The sequence below is a fragment of the Schistosoma haematobium genome, chromosome 6 (assembly GCF_000699445.3).
Source record: "Schistosoma haematobium chromosome 6, whole genome shotgun sequence".
Lineage (NCBI taxonomy): Eukaryota > Metazoa > Platyhelminthes > Trematoda > Strigeidida > Schistosomatidae > Schistosoma > Schistosoma haematobium.
Window position 1 is genome coordinate 12,595,738 of NC_067201.1, and position 16,977 is coordinate 12,612,714.

Below are 16,977 nucleotides of genomic sequence, written 5' to 3' on the forward strand. Positions count from 1 at the left end.
ACACTTAACCTCTATATCAATGAGCCGATATACAATGGTTAATATGTCTAAATTCAGTTAGTTAACGTTACAGCACAACCGACATCCACTGTCAGTTAGAGTTAATTGTTTCACATCTGACAGATTTATATGTAATCACAATTATCGCTTCTTCGACTAAATAAATGCAACAATACGATTCAGAATAAAACCGTTATCATAATCAGTAATAGATCCATTTCTTAGATTTAGTTAATGATATTAAGTTTTTAGAGGTAGTTTATAAGAAACTATATAGCTTGTTAATATTCGTCAACAAGCGAACTGATGCTTTGTGATGGATTCAAGTTAAAGTCACTCAGTTTCACAGTCTCGGATGTTTCCACTTATCTGTTCGGGTCATGACTGTTCTAATGATGAAACTAAATAGCGTATTACTTTACTATTTTAAGTAACAGTTTCTATCTAGACTGTAATAACTGGTAATGAACTAATGTCAATCAATTTTATAATGATTGGTTGTATTTCAAATATATTAATTTACATGTTAAGTAGAGATTTAAAAATGCTCTGGCACGGCTTAGAGTGGGGGAAGTCAGCTCTCCCTCTCGAAATGCTCTCACATGACCATGTGCATACAACCACTGCCAGAGAAATCTTACTCACTGCCTTCTCGCACCACGGGTGTTGTTTACCAAGTTAAGAGGACGAAAAAGGAATGTCCAGTGCTTTGACCGGGTTGTTGGATATGGAGGATTTACCTCGGGGAGTTGGAAAACCCTGATCCCAAACCAATGGTGCACATGAGCTCCAAGATTCTGAGGAAACAAATAGTGTATGAACCTATTGTTGGTCGCCAGATACCACGTTGTTCCACTGCCCTGTGGATTGGACCTTTAGGTTGAAGGCTCGGAGTATGGCCCCTTAACAAAAAAACCACCTGCTTCGGTTTTGGCACCTGGGCAGTATCCTAGCCCACACATAAACCAAATGATTTGTGTGGTACATATCTATTTGGTGCTTCCTTGTATCAATGTTTATGTATTTAAATAAATAGTTATGTTAACTATTGGAGAATTAATGACACAAGTTAACTCCCAGGGCGTTGAAAGAGGTGGAATGGAGTTCAAATTGACGACTTCAATATTATAAAGTATCCTTTATTCATCAAGTCATTACTTCACTACTGATATTTACTTCAACTATGAAATATCTCCATTTCGAAATTTGATTGACATAAAACTATAAACTAGATGCTAAAACTTATCAATAATGTTGTTGTACAACATAACAATTTAGAATCAGCTAGTGGATCTCAATTCACTAAGCTAGATGGTGTTATTATTCAGTTGTTCACAGCTATAGTAAAAAATACACCAAGCATTTTCAAAGAATATTATCCCTAAGGGGTTACTATTCTTATATTGTATTATATAACATTATTTTTGAATGCTTTTTGTTTGGGAAAAAACTTGCAATTCCTCTTTTCTTTCTAGCACCAGAACATATAAAACAACCAGAATTACTTGCAATTTATGCAGGTCCTTCAGATCCTCAAGGACCAACTTCAATAATTGAAGTAAAATTATATCGTGTATCAGAAGAAAATGGTCCTATACATAATTATTATGTGATTATATCACCAGAATTGAATACAATAACATCAAATAAAAATATAATCAATAATATTCCATTGAAATCATCCAAATCCCCAGTTATTGATCCATCTCATTATGATTTGAAAATTTTATCACAAAATAATGATTTACCAAGTAATCAAGCACCTTATTTAGCTTTAGCACGACATACAATAAATTTATTTAAACCAAATCATGAAACAGCAATTATTATATTAGGTAGTGAAGAGGTAGATAATTTTGTTTTGGAAACACAATACTACTTGGATATTATAACTAGTAGAAATCAAACTTATGATAGAAATTTAAAGAAAACACCTGATCTAGAATCATATTTTCATGATGATATATCAGATATACATGAAGATGATAATCATATCAGTAAAAATAATGAAAACAAACCTTATTATCATAATTTTAATAGCAATATGTTTATGAAAACTATACAAGTAAATAATAAACGTCTTTATCAATCCACTATATATCGTGTTGCTTTGAGAGCATGTTCACAGGTAAGTAAATAGTATAAACAATCTGTTCCATGGATACTATATTTCAGTAGTAAATTGTTTCAAACATAAATTTTGATGTTATATCAGAATTTAAGTTGGAGACTCTTATGAATCCAGTGTCCATCTTGTTATGTTAATGAGGTATGGTAACTTGAACCGATGCATATATATGCCTGGTCCTACATTGTAGCTGACTGACTGACTAATAGATATGAACTAATTTTAAAACAATTACCAAATCAACAAAGGTGTGTAACTTCTTATAACTAGTATACTAGACAAATGATCATATTTATCTTTCTAAATAAAGTAGCATAATGGAGAAGTTGACAAACGTTTCATAATATGGCTTCATGAACACCAACTATTAACATCTTAATGGTTTTAATTTCAGGACAAATTTAAATAAACGATTTCTTTATTTAAATAGTCAAGAAGCGAGTTTATCAAAGAAACTGCTAGTATAAGATTTGATCCTTCCTTATTTCTTCTTCATTTCTTTATAAGGTTTTGTGTAGTCTATTAAATTTTCATAGTTTTAATAACGGATTAATCTTACTTAGACAATTATTAGAAACCACGATACACTGAATAGCTATTTCGTTTTAGGATGCAGCTCTCAATAACTCTATTTTAATGCATTGGCGAATAGCGATACATTCACAATCGTTGTTGATAGATGATAGAAAGTGAACGACCAAATTAAATAATTCGGTATATGAATCATAGTTATATTCTTATTTAAGATTTCTTCCATTCGGTTATCATTAAATTTGAGACGATCTACTTTATAAATTATTTTAGCTGGATACTAACGACGACGTTTTTTTTAAAAAAAGTCAATATGAAGGGTTTGACGCATTCAGAATGGGTAACCAGAGGTGACAGCATTTTAAAATACATTACTATTATTATTATCATCATCGTAGCACTCATAAATCGTGTAAGTGTAAGGTGTATATTGTTATAACTTGTGGCCTTGTGTCCTATTAATATAAAATGTAATGATATCACCAATTAGAGAACAGTGATTTATCGACCAGACCAATGACATGTAAACCCGAACGACCAGTTTAGAGTCCTTATCGGTTCTTCTTCCTGCCTAACCCTGCCTGTTAGAGTCCAAAACACCAATCTCAACCTCTGCCACATAAATCATGTATTTCAAACGTACTGGGTTAATATACAAAACCAAACAGACCACATCATACCATAAAATAGAAAATAACATTTGTACAAGATCTGGTCAAGAAGTGGCTGTGAATGTAGGATACTGTAATTAATAGACTAGGCATAACTCAAGAATGGTAAATCGTGTAATAATAGTCTATCGGTCAAAATAAAGCTTATAATAAGAGAAATATGAATATGCATAGTTTAGCTACTTAACAATTATACAATAAATAGATACATATCGTATTGGTTCATAAATAGTTCTCGAAAGTTACCATTCATAATTCTCGTTGGATTATAACACATAATTATTAAGTGATATATACAAAAACGCAGTTCAATTTACCATGAAGATGGGATAAATATAGTGTCATTTGTATTTTAAAATAATAAATGTTACCACCTTTCCCATGAAATGTACAATAAATAGTTCAATTGATTGATTTGAATTTGATTCTTTTTTCTCATCACTTTTATCGTAAACAATGATTATTTATAACTGTCTAGATTCAATAGTTTGTTGATTTTATCATAGATGATCAATGATGAACATAAAACTGTCCTTTTATTATATTCTGCTTTTTTATTCCAAGTAATCATTGGTAACATAACTGATGTAAGATTAGACGATAATATTTCACTTTGTCTAATATAATCGAATACTCATGAATTCAACTATTAAATTACTATAATATCCACAAAATCTCTCTCTGATTATAATCATCATATGCTCACCAGTGACTGACTCCAAGAGGTATTTCCTAGAGTTCTAATGAGAAGCTGTGACCAGTGGAGCCAAACCGTGTCTGCTGTGGGGCAGTGAATCATTGAACACAATGGTGGACAGTCGCACAATGTCGTAGATTGTCTGAAGTTAGACATTACCGCAATTAGATGACGGCTCAGAGGTTAAGCGTTCTCATGAGAGACCAATATGTCCTGGATTTAATATCTCGCTGGGTGAGATTGTGGACGTGCACTACCAAGGAGTTCCATAATAAGACGAAACGATCATCCAGTGCTTCCAAATTTTCGATGATGGTCTAGCTTCAATTAACTCATGAATTCAACTATTAAATAACAGAATACTATTTAAATATCTCAATGATAATGTTCTGATTTATTATAGATTCATATTTAGTGGAAATAAAAACCTCAGTATTTTAAAAGTTTATCAATATCTATCTATCTATCTATCTATCTATCTATCTATCTATCTCTCTATCTATCTATCTATCTATCTATCTATCTATCTATCTATCTATCTATCTATCTATCTATCTATCTATCTATCTATCTATCTATCTATCTATCTATCTATCTATCTATCTATCTCTCTATCTATCTATCTATCTATCTATCTATCTATCTATCTCTCTATCTATCTATCTATCTATCTATCTATCTATCTATCTATCTATCTATCTATCTATCTATCTATCTATCTATCTATCTATCTATCTATCTATCTATCTATCTATCTATCTATCTATCTCTCTATCTATCTATCTATCTATCTATCTATCTATCTATCTATCTATCTATGCTTTAGTAAGCCCATTCAACTACTGTATCATTTATCTGCTCACTGTAATTTAGACACTCAATCCACTCTATGATTTTCTGTGTAAGTCTGATCAAGTACACGTCTACACATCAATTTTCAACCTATTCTCCCATTGGTTGTAATGCACAGACAATCAATAATTTATCCATACTTGATTAACACCCATAAATATATATATGTATGGATTTTTAACACTTGATTTCCCTTTGTACTTGCTTCTTGATTTTATCAATCTTTAACAATAAACTATCTCTCTATAACTGGTGTTGTTCAGGCTTTTGAATAATCTCGAATAAATCTATAATTCCACTAAAAGATTTAGCCTTGTATTTAATACTAAATTAACAGTATATTATTTATAGAAGTCAAATATGGAAGAAACTAGTCTCTACAAATCCATATGATGAAAGGGGAAATAAATTAGTTACATTGATTGTTTCACTGTCATAAAATAAATTTATTCTAATTTCAACAGTTGAGATCATGAGTCAATTGAAGCTAGAAAACTATGGAAAACCTGGAAGCACTGGGTGGCCATCTCGTCCTATCGTGGGACTTCTCAGCAGTGCGTATGCACGACCCCGCTTCAAGGGGGTCCAGCTCAGGACCTATCAGTGTTCCAGGTTTCCCATGATGGTCCGGCTTCAGTGGTCTAGTTGGTCAAGCGCCTGGCGCGAGACTGTTAGGTCCTGGGTTCGAATCCCACGAGGGGGGTTGTGGATGCGCACTGTTGACGAGTCCCACAATAGGACGAAATAGCCATCCACTACTTCCAGATTTTCTATCGCGGTCTAGCTTCAATTGACTCATGATCTCAACTGTTGAAATTACTGCAATCTCCACAAAACCCCTTCTGATACAAATTCATTCTAATTTTTTTTGTATAATTTGATTTATTTGTCATATACTATCATCACACTTACTATTATCTTTCATTCCATTTATTTAATATTTTACTGTTAACATAAACAGAAAGGTGAAAAATACATTAAAACAAAAAAGACAATTTGTTATGTCTAAAAAAAAGAAAAATTTTTTATTGTGGTTGTGGTTGTTGTTGCTGCTTGTTTCATAAATGAAGACAAAAGAGAATAAAATCTGTTGTCATGTTGTCTATCTATTATCATTCATAATCAATAGTTCATATCAGTAAAATATTTCACTTTCTTTCTTTCTTTCTTTTAAATTTATTATTCTGTGACAAATTTGTTTTGTTTTTCCTTCTCTCTTTTTTCTTTTCTTTATCTTGACTGATAAAGTAACTGACGTGTTCAAAATAAGATTTTTGTTTCTATGATAAAAATAAACTAAGTGAAATGGATGACTTATTATTATTATTTTAGTACATTCTATGTAATATCAGAAGCGGGTTTTCTTTGTGTGTAGATGTTATAGTAATTTTCAAGAGTTGTTGAGATCATGAGTCATTTGAAACTAGACCGCGATAGAAAATCTGGAAGTAATGGATGGCTATTTCGTCCTATTGTGGGACTCCTCAGCAGTGTGTATCCACGATATCGGCCTCGCATGATTTGAACCCAGGATTTATCAGTCTTGCGTGTGAACTCTTAAGTTGATCAATAATTGTAATATTTACAAACGATATTGGTTTAACTAAACCGCTTTACATTTCATCAATGATCAGTTTAGTGGTTAAACTATTTTTTTCTTTGATTTGAAGAAATAAAGCTAATTTTTAAATGTTAAAATTGTACATGTTAGTTCAACGAATCATTACTTTTCATGGTTAAGATTAGAATTGTAAACCATCGGATCTGAAAATTATGATCAAGTTTTGTTCTCTGAGCTGGATGGTTTGATCGTGGAGCTTTCATCGTTCTTCTGAACGACATCAACAGCACAAACTTCAAATAGAAGTGAAGCGTTCGAACTTCTCTATATGTGGTTCACAGCTTGTCCTGTAGACCACGATGATCCACGACCAAACCATTCAACTCAGAGAACAAAACTCCATTAAAATCATCCACCTGCACCAAAAATCTTCTCCACCATCTCAAAATCTGAAAATTAATCATTTGACATGTTAGATCACCATTGAAAACTTAGAAGTACTGGATAGCTATTTTGCCCTAGTATGTGACTCTTCAGCAGTGCAAACTCACGATCCCACATATGAAAATCGAACTCAGGACCTTCAATCTCTTGCACGAACGCCTAACTTCTAGACTTGACTCCAGGAGTCTTTTCAAGAAGCCATAACTAGTGGAGTTCAACCAAGTCTTTTGTGAGAGATAGTAACTCACTGAAGGCAATAGTAGACAGTGGCACAATTTCCTTTTCTTTCTGAAAATTAAACTCCCTTTATAAATAACAATCCAAAACTCTCATAGATTTTTTTATTGTTTGGATACATCTAATATTATTTCACTTTTTTGCTTTAAAACTACTTTTAAGATAATTAAACCTTACACACGTAACAACAATCACACAAACATAAACACACATACACACACACATTTATATAAAAATACATACAACCATAATAGTTATAGTTAACAGTTATGATTAGTAATATATAAACTAATCTAATGTATAGTTATCATAAACAAGATATACATTATTTGAAATACTATCCATTTACTATGTCTTCATTTATATAAACAAAATCAAGACAAGAATTTCTAATATTCTTTATAATATAAACAGATATATATATATTTATCATTTAAATGGGATTCTATCATTACTTCTTCTAATACGTCTTCTAGAGCAAAACGTTATTTATTTTGTTGTGTCTCTTTTTCTTTCTGTTGTTGTTGTTGTTGATCTTCTGCCTAATGAAATCTGTATAGATGAAGATAAGTAGACTATGTATTGAATAGTCAGAGTTGTTAAATGTTTAAACGTTTTTTCTCTATGACTATTATTTACTAGATAATGATTAAACTATCTATGCTAAACATCAATGGGAAGCATTCAGGTAAAAAAAATACCAAGTGAGTTAAACTTTATCCCATTGCACATGCAAGTGGTTATCGTGACTCAGTAGCTAAGTGGATAACGTGATGACGTTTCAAGCGAACGGTACTGGGTTCGAGTCCTAGAGTGAACATCAACTCTGAGGTGAAGGTACATCCAGCTGACGAGTACCAAATAGGACTAAACGAGCGTCAAACTAGATTCCACTGCTAGCCACTATCCATCCTTGCGTATAATGCTTGTAAATTAAGGCAATATCGAGGTAACACGCGCAGTATGCACATATGTCAATAAGCCGACTGATCAATTCCAGTCCGAAACATCAATGGGAAGATTCAAGTAAAACAATACCAAGTGAATTAAATTGATTAACGTTCATTGTGAAACTACTTATTGTATATAAGTAGTCTGTTTAATAATGAAATGAATACAGAAAAAAAGGTTAAATTTTATTTGATATATACAAATATTTAATTATAATATATCTTTGTAGTCATTGTCAGTTATTGCTAAAATAAATAAAATTTCAAATTATATTATATAAACTCAATTGACTGACTGATTCATAAGTGAACACATTGTAAGTTGACTAATCTAATATGTGTATATAATTGGAAGAAATGAAGAAGAGATAGATAACGTCTAACATTAGAATCCATGACTCGTCAGCTGAATATACCTCCATTGCAACATTGATGTTTACTCCAGGATTCAAACCCGGTATCGTTCGTTTCTAATATCTACCTGATCAAAATAGTTGAACAGGATTAATAAATATGATCAGCTTTTTTCGATTTTGTATTACTTCATAAAAAGTATCAATACCATTAAGGAAGTGGATGTTCAATGGGAATTCACTTGGTAATTGTGATATGTTTCTTTTTTTTCCCATCTAAATAGCTGATTATTTGAAAAGTATCTTGTTATAAAATAACTTTCTAAACTTATATTTAATGTATGCTTAACTACATGAAACGATTCATTTACTGACCAGTAATTCAGTCTTTTAATATCTAGTTAGGATATACTACATTACTGATCCCCAATTCTGTGAATATTCATCCCTTAGAAACGTTATACACTAAGTATTTTACTATTAGTAGGACTTAGTCATTGTACATTAGTGTTGAAAATGATGTCTAGTTCTAACAGATTGGTTAAGTGAAATGTAAACACCTTTATTTCCATTTCATTAGGTAGCTTTTTATTTTTTTTATTATTAGAAGCTTTATTCAACATTATATTTTTGGTACAACATAGAATTCTCAACATAAAATATTTCAACAAGTTTCCTTTTCTTATACCTTGATCTATTGTGACGATAAATTTTGAATGATGACCGGTTAGATGTTAGGAGTTCGGTAATCCACATTTGATTAATGTTCATTCGTTTCAATGCATATTGCCAGCCACCATGATGTCGCTGATTGTACCTTTTTGTATCCTGTATAGCGAAAGGTTGTAAACTTTTCATAAACGCGCCTGAATAAATTGTGCGCACAATAGACATAATGATGTGCTAAAACAAACAACAAAACAGATAACTTGATGAAATATCTAGATCGGAGGAACAGGTAGCCCAGATATTCAAGCAGGCCGCCGTTCATTACTGATATCGACCGAAAAACTACTGAAATTTCAGAAGTAGCTCATGACTATTTCAGATCTTTTGATGCTATTCATAAATGAGCACCGTTGATTCCTGATAATTCTATGTTAGGATTCCCATTTCTCAAGGCGGTCATGAAAACTACTTAGAATCGTGTGTTCTGATGCCAGGTATTTGGAGTTGATCGATATAAAAACCACCGGAAGTATCAGGTTCCTCAAGATTAATAGTGCACTTGATTGACATGAAAAGAAAGGTTTCCTTGTGAATACCACGAACCACATAGTATCAAAACACTTTCCGAGCATGCTTCTCTATATGCCCTGTCTCTAGTTCAAAAGTCAGCGACCACCCTCTATTTCAAAGAAATATAGTTTGTATATGGACATACCAGACTTCATAACATCATAAAAATAATACCTTTACATAAACGAGACAAAAGAGGTAGTAAATCGGCGAAGTTGTCAGTTAAAGACTGGCGACAAAAAGGAATTGTATGTAGTACAATAACAGTTAATATTTTAAATGAAAGCTTATGACAAACAGAATATAAACACATGGTTAACCAGTTAATTAGTAATTACACAAAAAATATATAAGCAGTTGTAATTCAAAAAGAAGTTTCGAAAGTCCCAACTTTCACAATGTCTTCATGATATAACGTCAATAACTATTGTTTACTCAATTAAGTACTAAATTACGTACGCTGAAATTATTGAATGCAAACCCATTTAGGTGATAGTTCTACACATTTTGCTTTTAGCTACTCTTAAAATTATGAGTAGTTTGTCTTTTATTAAAAAATTCTAGGTCAAGAGTGAAAAAATAGATTACTCACTGAGAAATTTTTCATATCATCAAAGAGAAAAACACAATGAATTGATCTCTGAATGTTGACTAAATTGTTTTCATTTATTTTAGTATCCTAATGGCCATCAGTTATGTTCCACAAGTCAGTGGTCCGATAGAATATCACCTATAAATCCAATTAAATCTAATACATTATCAAAGTTGAAATCGTTGAAAGACAAAATAAGTGAATGGAATTTACACGAATCATCATCTTCATTTGCAATAATTTTAACGGGTCTATCTAGTGGTTTAATATTTTTTGCCATATTAAGTACTATACTTGGTTGTATATTAAGACGTAGAAAACAACAACTCAGCAGAAGATCTTTACTTGAATCAAACAATAATAATTTAGATGTACAAATATACAGAGATCTTAGTAAATCAATGTTTGGTGAAAATTTATCAACACCATCTAATCCCAGAACTAAATGTTATTCATCAAAAACTAACAATAATAGTCTATTGAATTCACAACCATCTAGTTATTTTTTAAATTTACATAATGAAGGATCACATAGTCCATCGAATTCAAACAATGGTATACCAATTATAAACTTTCCACATCCAGGTAGTGGTGGATTAACTGTTGAAATGAGTCAAATTTCTCCATTAGCTTTATCATCTAATCAATTAACAATATCTGATCTATCACCGGTAATCACCAGATCAGTATATATGAATACAGGAAATAAATCAGAATCACCTACAAGAAGTGCGAATAGCAGTGAAGCACTAATTGGAAAAACTATCTATAATATTCATCCTAAACTTGGTACAACAAATATATTAGAGAATTTTAACCAACTTGTTCGTGATGGAACACTTGAAAGTATGTTGTTATGATTTTCAGTGAAACGGTTTACTTCATATTTATGTTTTCTTATAATGATAAAAATGATTTAAAACTTGTTCAATTGTTTAATAAAAAGAAATTTTATAAGAAAAACTGGTTAGAGATTGAAAACGGTACGCTCAATAAGTTAAAATAACAAAAAGAAACTGGTCAAATAGCGTAGAGCGTGTATTTAGCGCTTCAAATTGTTTAGTTCTTAAGTCTTTTTAAAGATTACTCAGGTTTATTATGCAGCTATTTATTATTTTCAATAGCCTGTAAAGTCTGAAAAATCAAATGTTTGTAGAGAGATTTGCTTGATGCTATTTGGAAATCATTGGAAACCAGAATGCTATAGAGATCTATTTTCTCCTGAATTCCGAGTCTCACTTTTGGCTGAGCTGAGGCGGACAATGGATGGTCGTTGAAGTTTATTTTGGATTGGTTTAAGTTGGAACTTTGGATTATTCGATTCCAAAATTATTTATTTATTTATTTATTTAAACATACAAATATTGATACAGAGAGGTACCGAATACATATGCGCCACACATTTCACTTGATTTGTATGTGAGCTGTGATACTGCTCACAAACTCTTTTTTTATGATGAAATCCAGACCTGTTACAAATATGACAGGATACATGAATCCGAACTTCTAAACATTTATGTTTGATTTTTTGTCTACTTGTAAGTAGTATGAATAAATATATGAAAATATTTCCAATCTTATCATCATTATACATTATTACATTTTTAGTACATCGAATGCCTATACCAGTTGAACAGTTTCAAGAAGTGATTTATCAATCAAGAAATAATAATTATATTAGTTTCCAGCAAGAATTTCAAACAATTGAACAAATCTCATCAACACGATATATCAGTGCAGTACATTCTAATTTAGACATAAATAAATCGAAAAATCGATATCCAAATATTTTAGCATATGATTGTACACGAGTTAGCATTCAATCAAATTATCAACATCATTCTAATGCACAATATGGAATAGTTTCAGGATCGGATTATATAAATGCTAATTACATTGATGGTTATAGAAAACAAAAGGCATTTATAGCAACTCAAGTAAGTCATTTATTCCCGGTTACTTTATTGTCAAATGTTTAATGTTTCTAAATAACGTGTTGTTACTTTTGCCCGGTTAATTTATCACATGATAAGATCATCAATTAGAACATGATTTACATGACCTTGACATGATGCCAAACCAATGATGTGTAGGCCAGTACAGACAGCCTAGGGTCAATTTTTGAATCCTTATTGATTATTATCACCCAGCTCTGTCCGTTTGAATCCAAAACATAGATCTCAGTTCCAACTGTACGAATCATATATTTCAGACGTATTTGGCCTATATACAAGCAAATAAGACTAAATCATACCATTAAAATAGAAAATAACAGGCCAAAAGTGGCTGTGATCGTGAGAGACTGTAACTAATAAATTGGGAACAACGTAAGAGTAGTAAATCGTATAATAATAGCCAATAGGTCAAATAAAAGCTTGTGATTAAGGAAATAGAAATGTATATAATATAGTTACTTAACAGTTATACAAGAAATATATATATATATATATATATATATACCCATAACTTAATCTTCTTTGAATCTGACAAAATATAAATTGGAAGTTTTGATAGAACTAAAAAAACTTTAACTGGCACTAATACATTGAAAACATATTTAAGCATAGACCACTTTTGAATTGTATTCTACCACCGGTGGAATTTAGATGATCATTTTTAGAGATATTGACTAATTTATGTTAGACTAATCTACAATTGCTGAGTGGTATTTGTTCAGACTTTTAAACTTTGATTTTATTGCTTCAATCAAGTTGGAATTCTGCAGCGGGCCTAAGCGTTTTGACATCACTTGTACTATGCTCAGATGTTGCATGGTTGAAGATGATCGGTAGGAAAATCAGTTTAACGCAAGTTACATTCTAGTTTGCACTATCCACATATGCATATATACAGTCTTGAGCGAACTGATACTCATTTTTGGATTCCCACCCACGTTATCCTCATTCACATGTTGAGGAGCTTCCAGGAAGCCGCCCGCGTTTCGACCAACTTCCAGTAGGATTGAGATATTTAAAATCTAACTTATCGTTCAGTAATAATCAGTCTTATGAAACTGTAAATACCAACGTGTTCGACATCCGAAAGTATTGGTCTAAATCTTATTTGAAAGCAAGAGTTTGTACAGCTGAGAAATTTTAACAGACTATGTGAATTATCTTCGGTTCTTCGCCCAAGATGAAAATGAAATTTAAATCCCTTTGTACATCACAGTATTTATTAAACTTCAACCAATCCACGAAGTTGTGCCACCGTATACCATTGTCTTCAGTGAGCTGATATCTCACAACAGACCTGGTTGAACTTCACTGGTAACGGCTTCTCACTAGAACTCCAGGAGTATCTCTTGAAGTCAGTCACTAGTGAGCAGATGATTATTATCAGAAGTGGTTTGTGGAAATTTTAGAAACTTCACAGATTGAAATCATGAGTGGATTGGTTGAAGTTAGACATTAACACCGTTGAATGCCATCTCAGTGGTCTAGTTAGTTAAGCGCCTGGCGCGAGATTGGTAGGTCCTGGGTTCGGATCTCGTGGGGTGCGGAATTGTGGACGCGCACTGCTGAGGAGTCCCGTACTAGGACGAGACGGCCTTTCAGTGCTTCCAGGTCTTCCATGATGGTCTAGCTCCGATTGACTCATGATTTCAATCTGTGAAATCACTAAATATTAGTTTAATGGTCTAAAGATTTGGCGCTTGTTCCAAGATATGAACGTACTGATTATGATCTTTCTGTTTTGAAGTCATCGATTCACACTACTAATGAATTCCAACAGTAAAATGTAAAATCTATTTTACCTTTCTTGGTTTATGTTAGTTGTTTAACTAATTTTAACCTAGACTGTACACTACTATTACGTATATATGTATATATATATATATATATATATATATATATATATATCGTGATGAAGCAACCGAGCTATACTGGCTGGAACAACCGCTCCTCAAGGTCCTACCATGTCAGACAGGTCGGTTGAAGAGCGGTAAGACTAAAAGCAACAAACCCAAGGTCCGAAGGCGAAATCTTACTGCTGACTGTACAGAGGTGTGACAGCATTGAGGTGTTTCCTTCAAACAACCAGCATGACAGCAACGCTGCCTTCCCACAAAAAGGGGTAGGGTTAGAAAAGGTCGACCCTAAAAATGCACATCTCGCCTTATCGCAAGGATATCCGTCTCCGGCGGTGACGTCTCAACAAGTGCAGAGCTAACACAAAACTTACCCATAAAAAGGTCGTCTGTGTTCGACCTCAAGTAGTTGTCCCTTGGACACTGCGGTCACGCTCTCAGATCACTAAGACCACCTCTAATCCAATTTCCTTTTCAGGCGCCTCCAGAAGAACCCTTCCTCGGTGTGGGCAACCGGGAAGTGATAATCGTCCTCATACCTCTAACAGCACTCAAGACCACTGTATTCATAATCAACTTCCCTCTTCAATTCCTATTATTCCTACTACACCGACTTTCACCTCTAAACTACCTCTTTCGGCTTCCCCTTAAAGTGTCACCACAGCCAACGATTCTAGTGCTCAAAACACTGTCCCAGGTCTACTGAAACCTTGCTTCAAACTACACATTGGAGCCTTCAACGTACGCACCCTATGTCAAATCGGTCAACAGGCTTCCCTGGCTAGGACCCTAGAATCTCGTACCATTGATGTATGCTGTGTCTCTGAAACACTCATACAGGATCCCAGTGTGGTCATTCACTTGACCTCACCTCGGCAAAACGGAGAGCCAACGAGATACACCCTCCGTGTATCTGGTGACCCGATGGCCAGTTCTCGTGGACTGGCAGGTGTAGGCATAGCACTAAGCATGAGGGCGGAACAAGCACTGCTAGAGTGGATCCCCGTCAACAGTCGTCTATGTGCTGTTCGGCTAAACGGCTCCGTAAGAACTCGGAAGGATAGGGACACACGTCGTTGCCTTTTTGTCGTTTCTGCCTACGCTCCCACTGACTGCAGCTCAGATGAAGTGAAAGATTAATTTTACAGAAAGCTTTCTGAACTTCTTCAGAAAGCTAAACGCTCAGACATAGTACTCATAGGGGGTGACTTTAATGCTCAGATAGGTAGCTTAAACCAAACAGAAAGGCATTTAGGTGGATATTTTAGTATTCCGGCACAACGAACAGATAATGGTGACCGTCTGCTGCAACTGTGCTCAGACAATCGTTTATTTTTAGCAAACACAAATGTTAAGCATAAGCAGGGACATCGTCTAACATGGCGACCCCCTACACCAAACCAACGATGGACTCAAATAGACCATATTGCCATCAGTCATCGTTGGAGAGGGTCGGTAGAAGATTGTCGCTCATTCTGGAGTACCTGCTTGGACTCCGACCACGTCCTAATACGGGCACGCATCTGCTTGCGCCTCACTGGACTCAAAAAAGCCACATTAAAAAGACCCATTAGAACTGAGTTGAGTAACGAGAAAACCAAAAGTAGGTTCCAGGAACAACTGAGTTCACGATTAGGTAGTTCTGAAGACGAGGCTGACCCAGATGTTGCTTGGAAAGACATACAAGCAGCTGTGGAAACAGCAGTGACATCTATCAGTGACTTAAACCACAGGGTTACAAAGAACGAATGGATTTCCTCAAGGTCTATTGCACTGATGGATTCTCGTAAACTCATCACATCAGGCTCTGAACACGATGAAGAGCGACAACAAATCAGATCTAGGTTAAGAAAAAGTCCAAGGAACGACCGTGAGCAGTGGTGGGCAATGAAAGCAAAAGAGATGGAAAAGGCGGTGACTATAGGGAACACAAGACAGCTTTACAGACTAATAAAAGAAACTGGAATTAATAAGTCAAGTGTAAGTGAGATTATTTCGGAAAAAGATGACACTCTCATCTGCTCTTAGTCCAGACGTTTAGAATGATGGGCGGAACATTTCAGAGAACAGTTCAACTGGCCTTCAGCTACTCTACAACTACCCTCCATTCCCAGACAGTGTGAATGGAACATTGAAGTAGGTCCCCCAACTCTAGCAGAAGTTCAAAAGGCTATAGTTAATCTGAAACGAGGAAGGGCAGCTGGTCCAGATGGATTGGCTCCAGAGGTCTTTAAGGATGGTGGTCCAATTTTAGCGATTAGGTTGACTAATATTTTAGCTAAAATCTGGGAGTTAGACGTTATTCCATCTAACTGGTCACAATCACTTATCGTCCCAATATATAAGAAAGGGTCAAAATCATCCTGTGACAACCACAGAGGGATTAGTTTAACTAATATAATATCTAAAATACTAGCCTCGATAATTATCAGACGCCTAACTAAGACTCGTGAACTGCAAACACGAGAGAACCAAGCTGGCTTTAGACCTGGTCGTGGCTGCATCGACCACATATTCACCATTCGTCAGGTTCTAGAACACAGACATACTTATCGGCGTCCGACAATGGTGGTCTTTCTCGACTTAAAAGCAGCATTTGACTCTGTAGACCGCGAGATTCTGTGGCAGTGTCTGTCATTGAAAGGCGTACCTCAGAAGTACATAAACCCTTTGAAGGCTCTTTACTCGAACACTACTAGTCGAGTTAGAAATTATGGCGAACTGTCATCTGCTTTTGCAACCTCAAGTGGTGTCCGTCAAGGCTGTCCACTTTCCCCATTTTTGTTTAACTTCACTATAGATCTAATGATGGAAATAACATTCTCGTCGACTGAATTCTCGGGTATTGATCTCCTTCCAGGAAGTCCACTAATCCACTTAGAATACGCAGATGACATAGTCCTGTTTGGTG

The 16,977-nt window shown here is 34.2% G+C and overlaps 1 protein-coding gene across 1 annotated transcript in view; it reads left to right on the plus strand.

Moving 5' to 3' along the window:
* Positions 1–16,977, plus strand: part of MS3_00000599 (uncharacterized protein) — an 86,335-nt gene that overhangs the window by 28,926 nt on the left and 40,432 nt on the right. Inside the window, exons 7-9 of the mRNA XM_051208303.1 lie at positions 1,476–2,128; positions 10,339–11,101; positions 11,864–12,192. Of these exons, the coding sequence (XP_051065499.1) occupies positions 1,476–2,128; positions 10,339–11,101; positions 11,864–12,192 (1,745 nt within the window). The remainder of the gene's footprint in view (positions 1–1,475; positions 2,129–10,338; positions 11,102–11,863; positions 12,193–16,977) is intronic.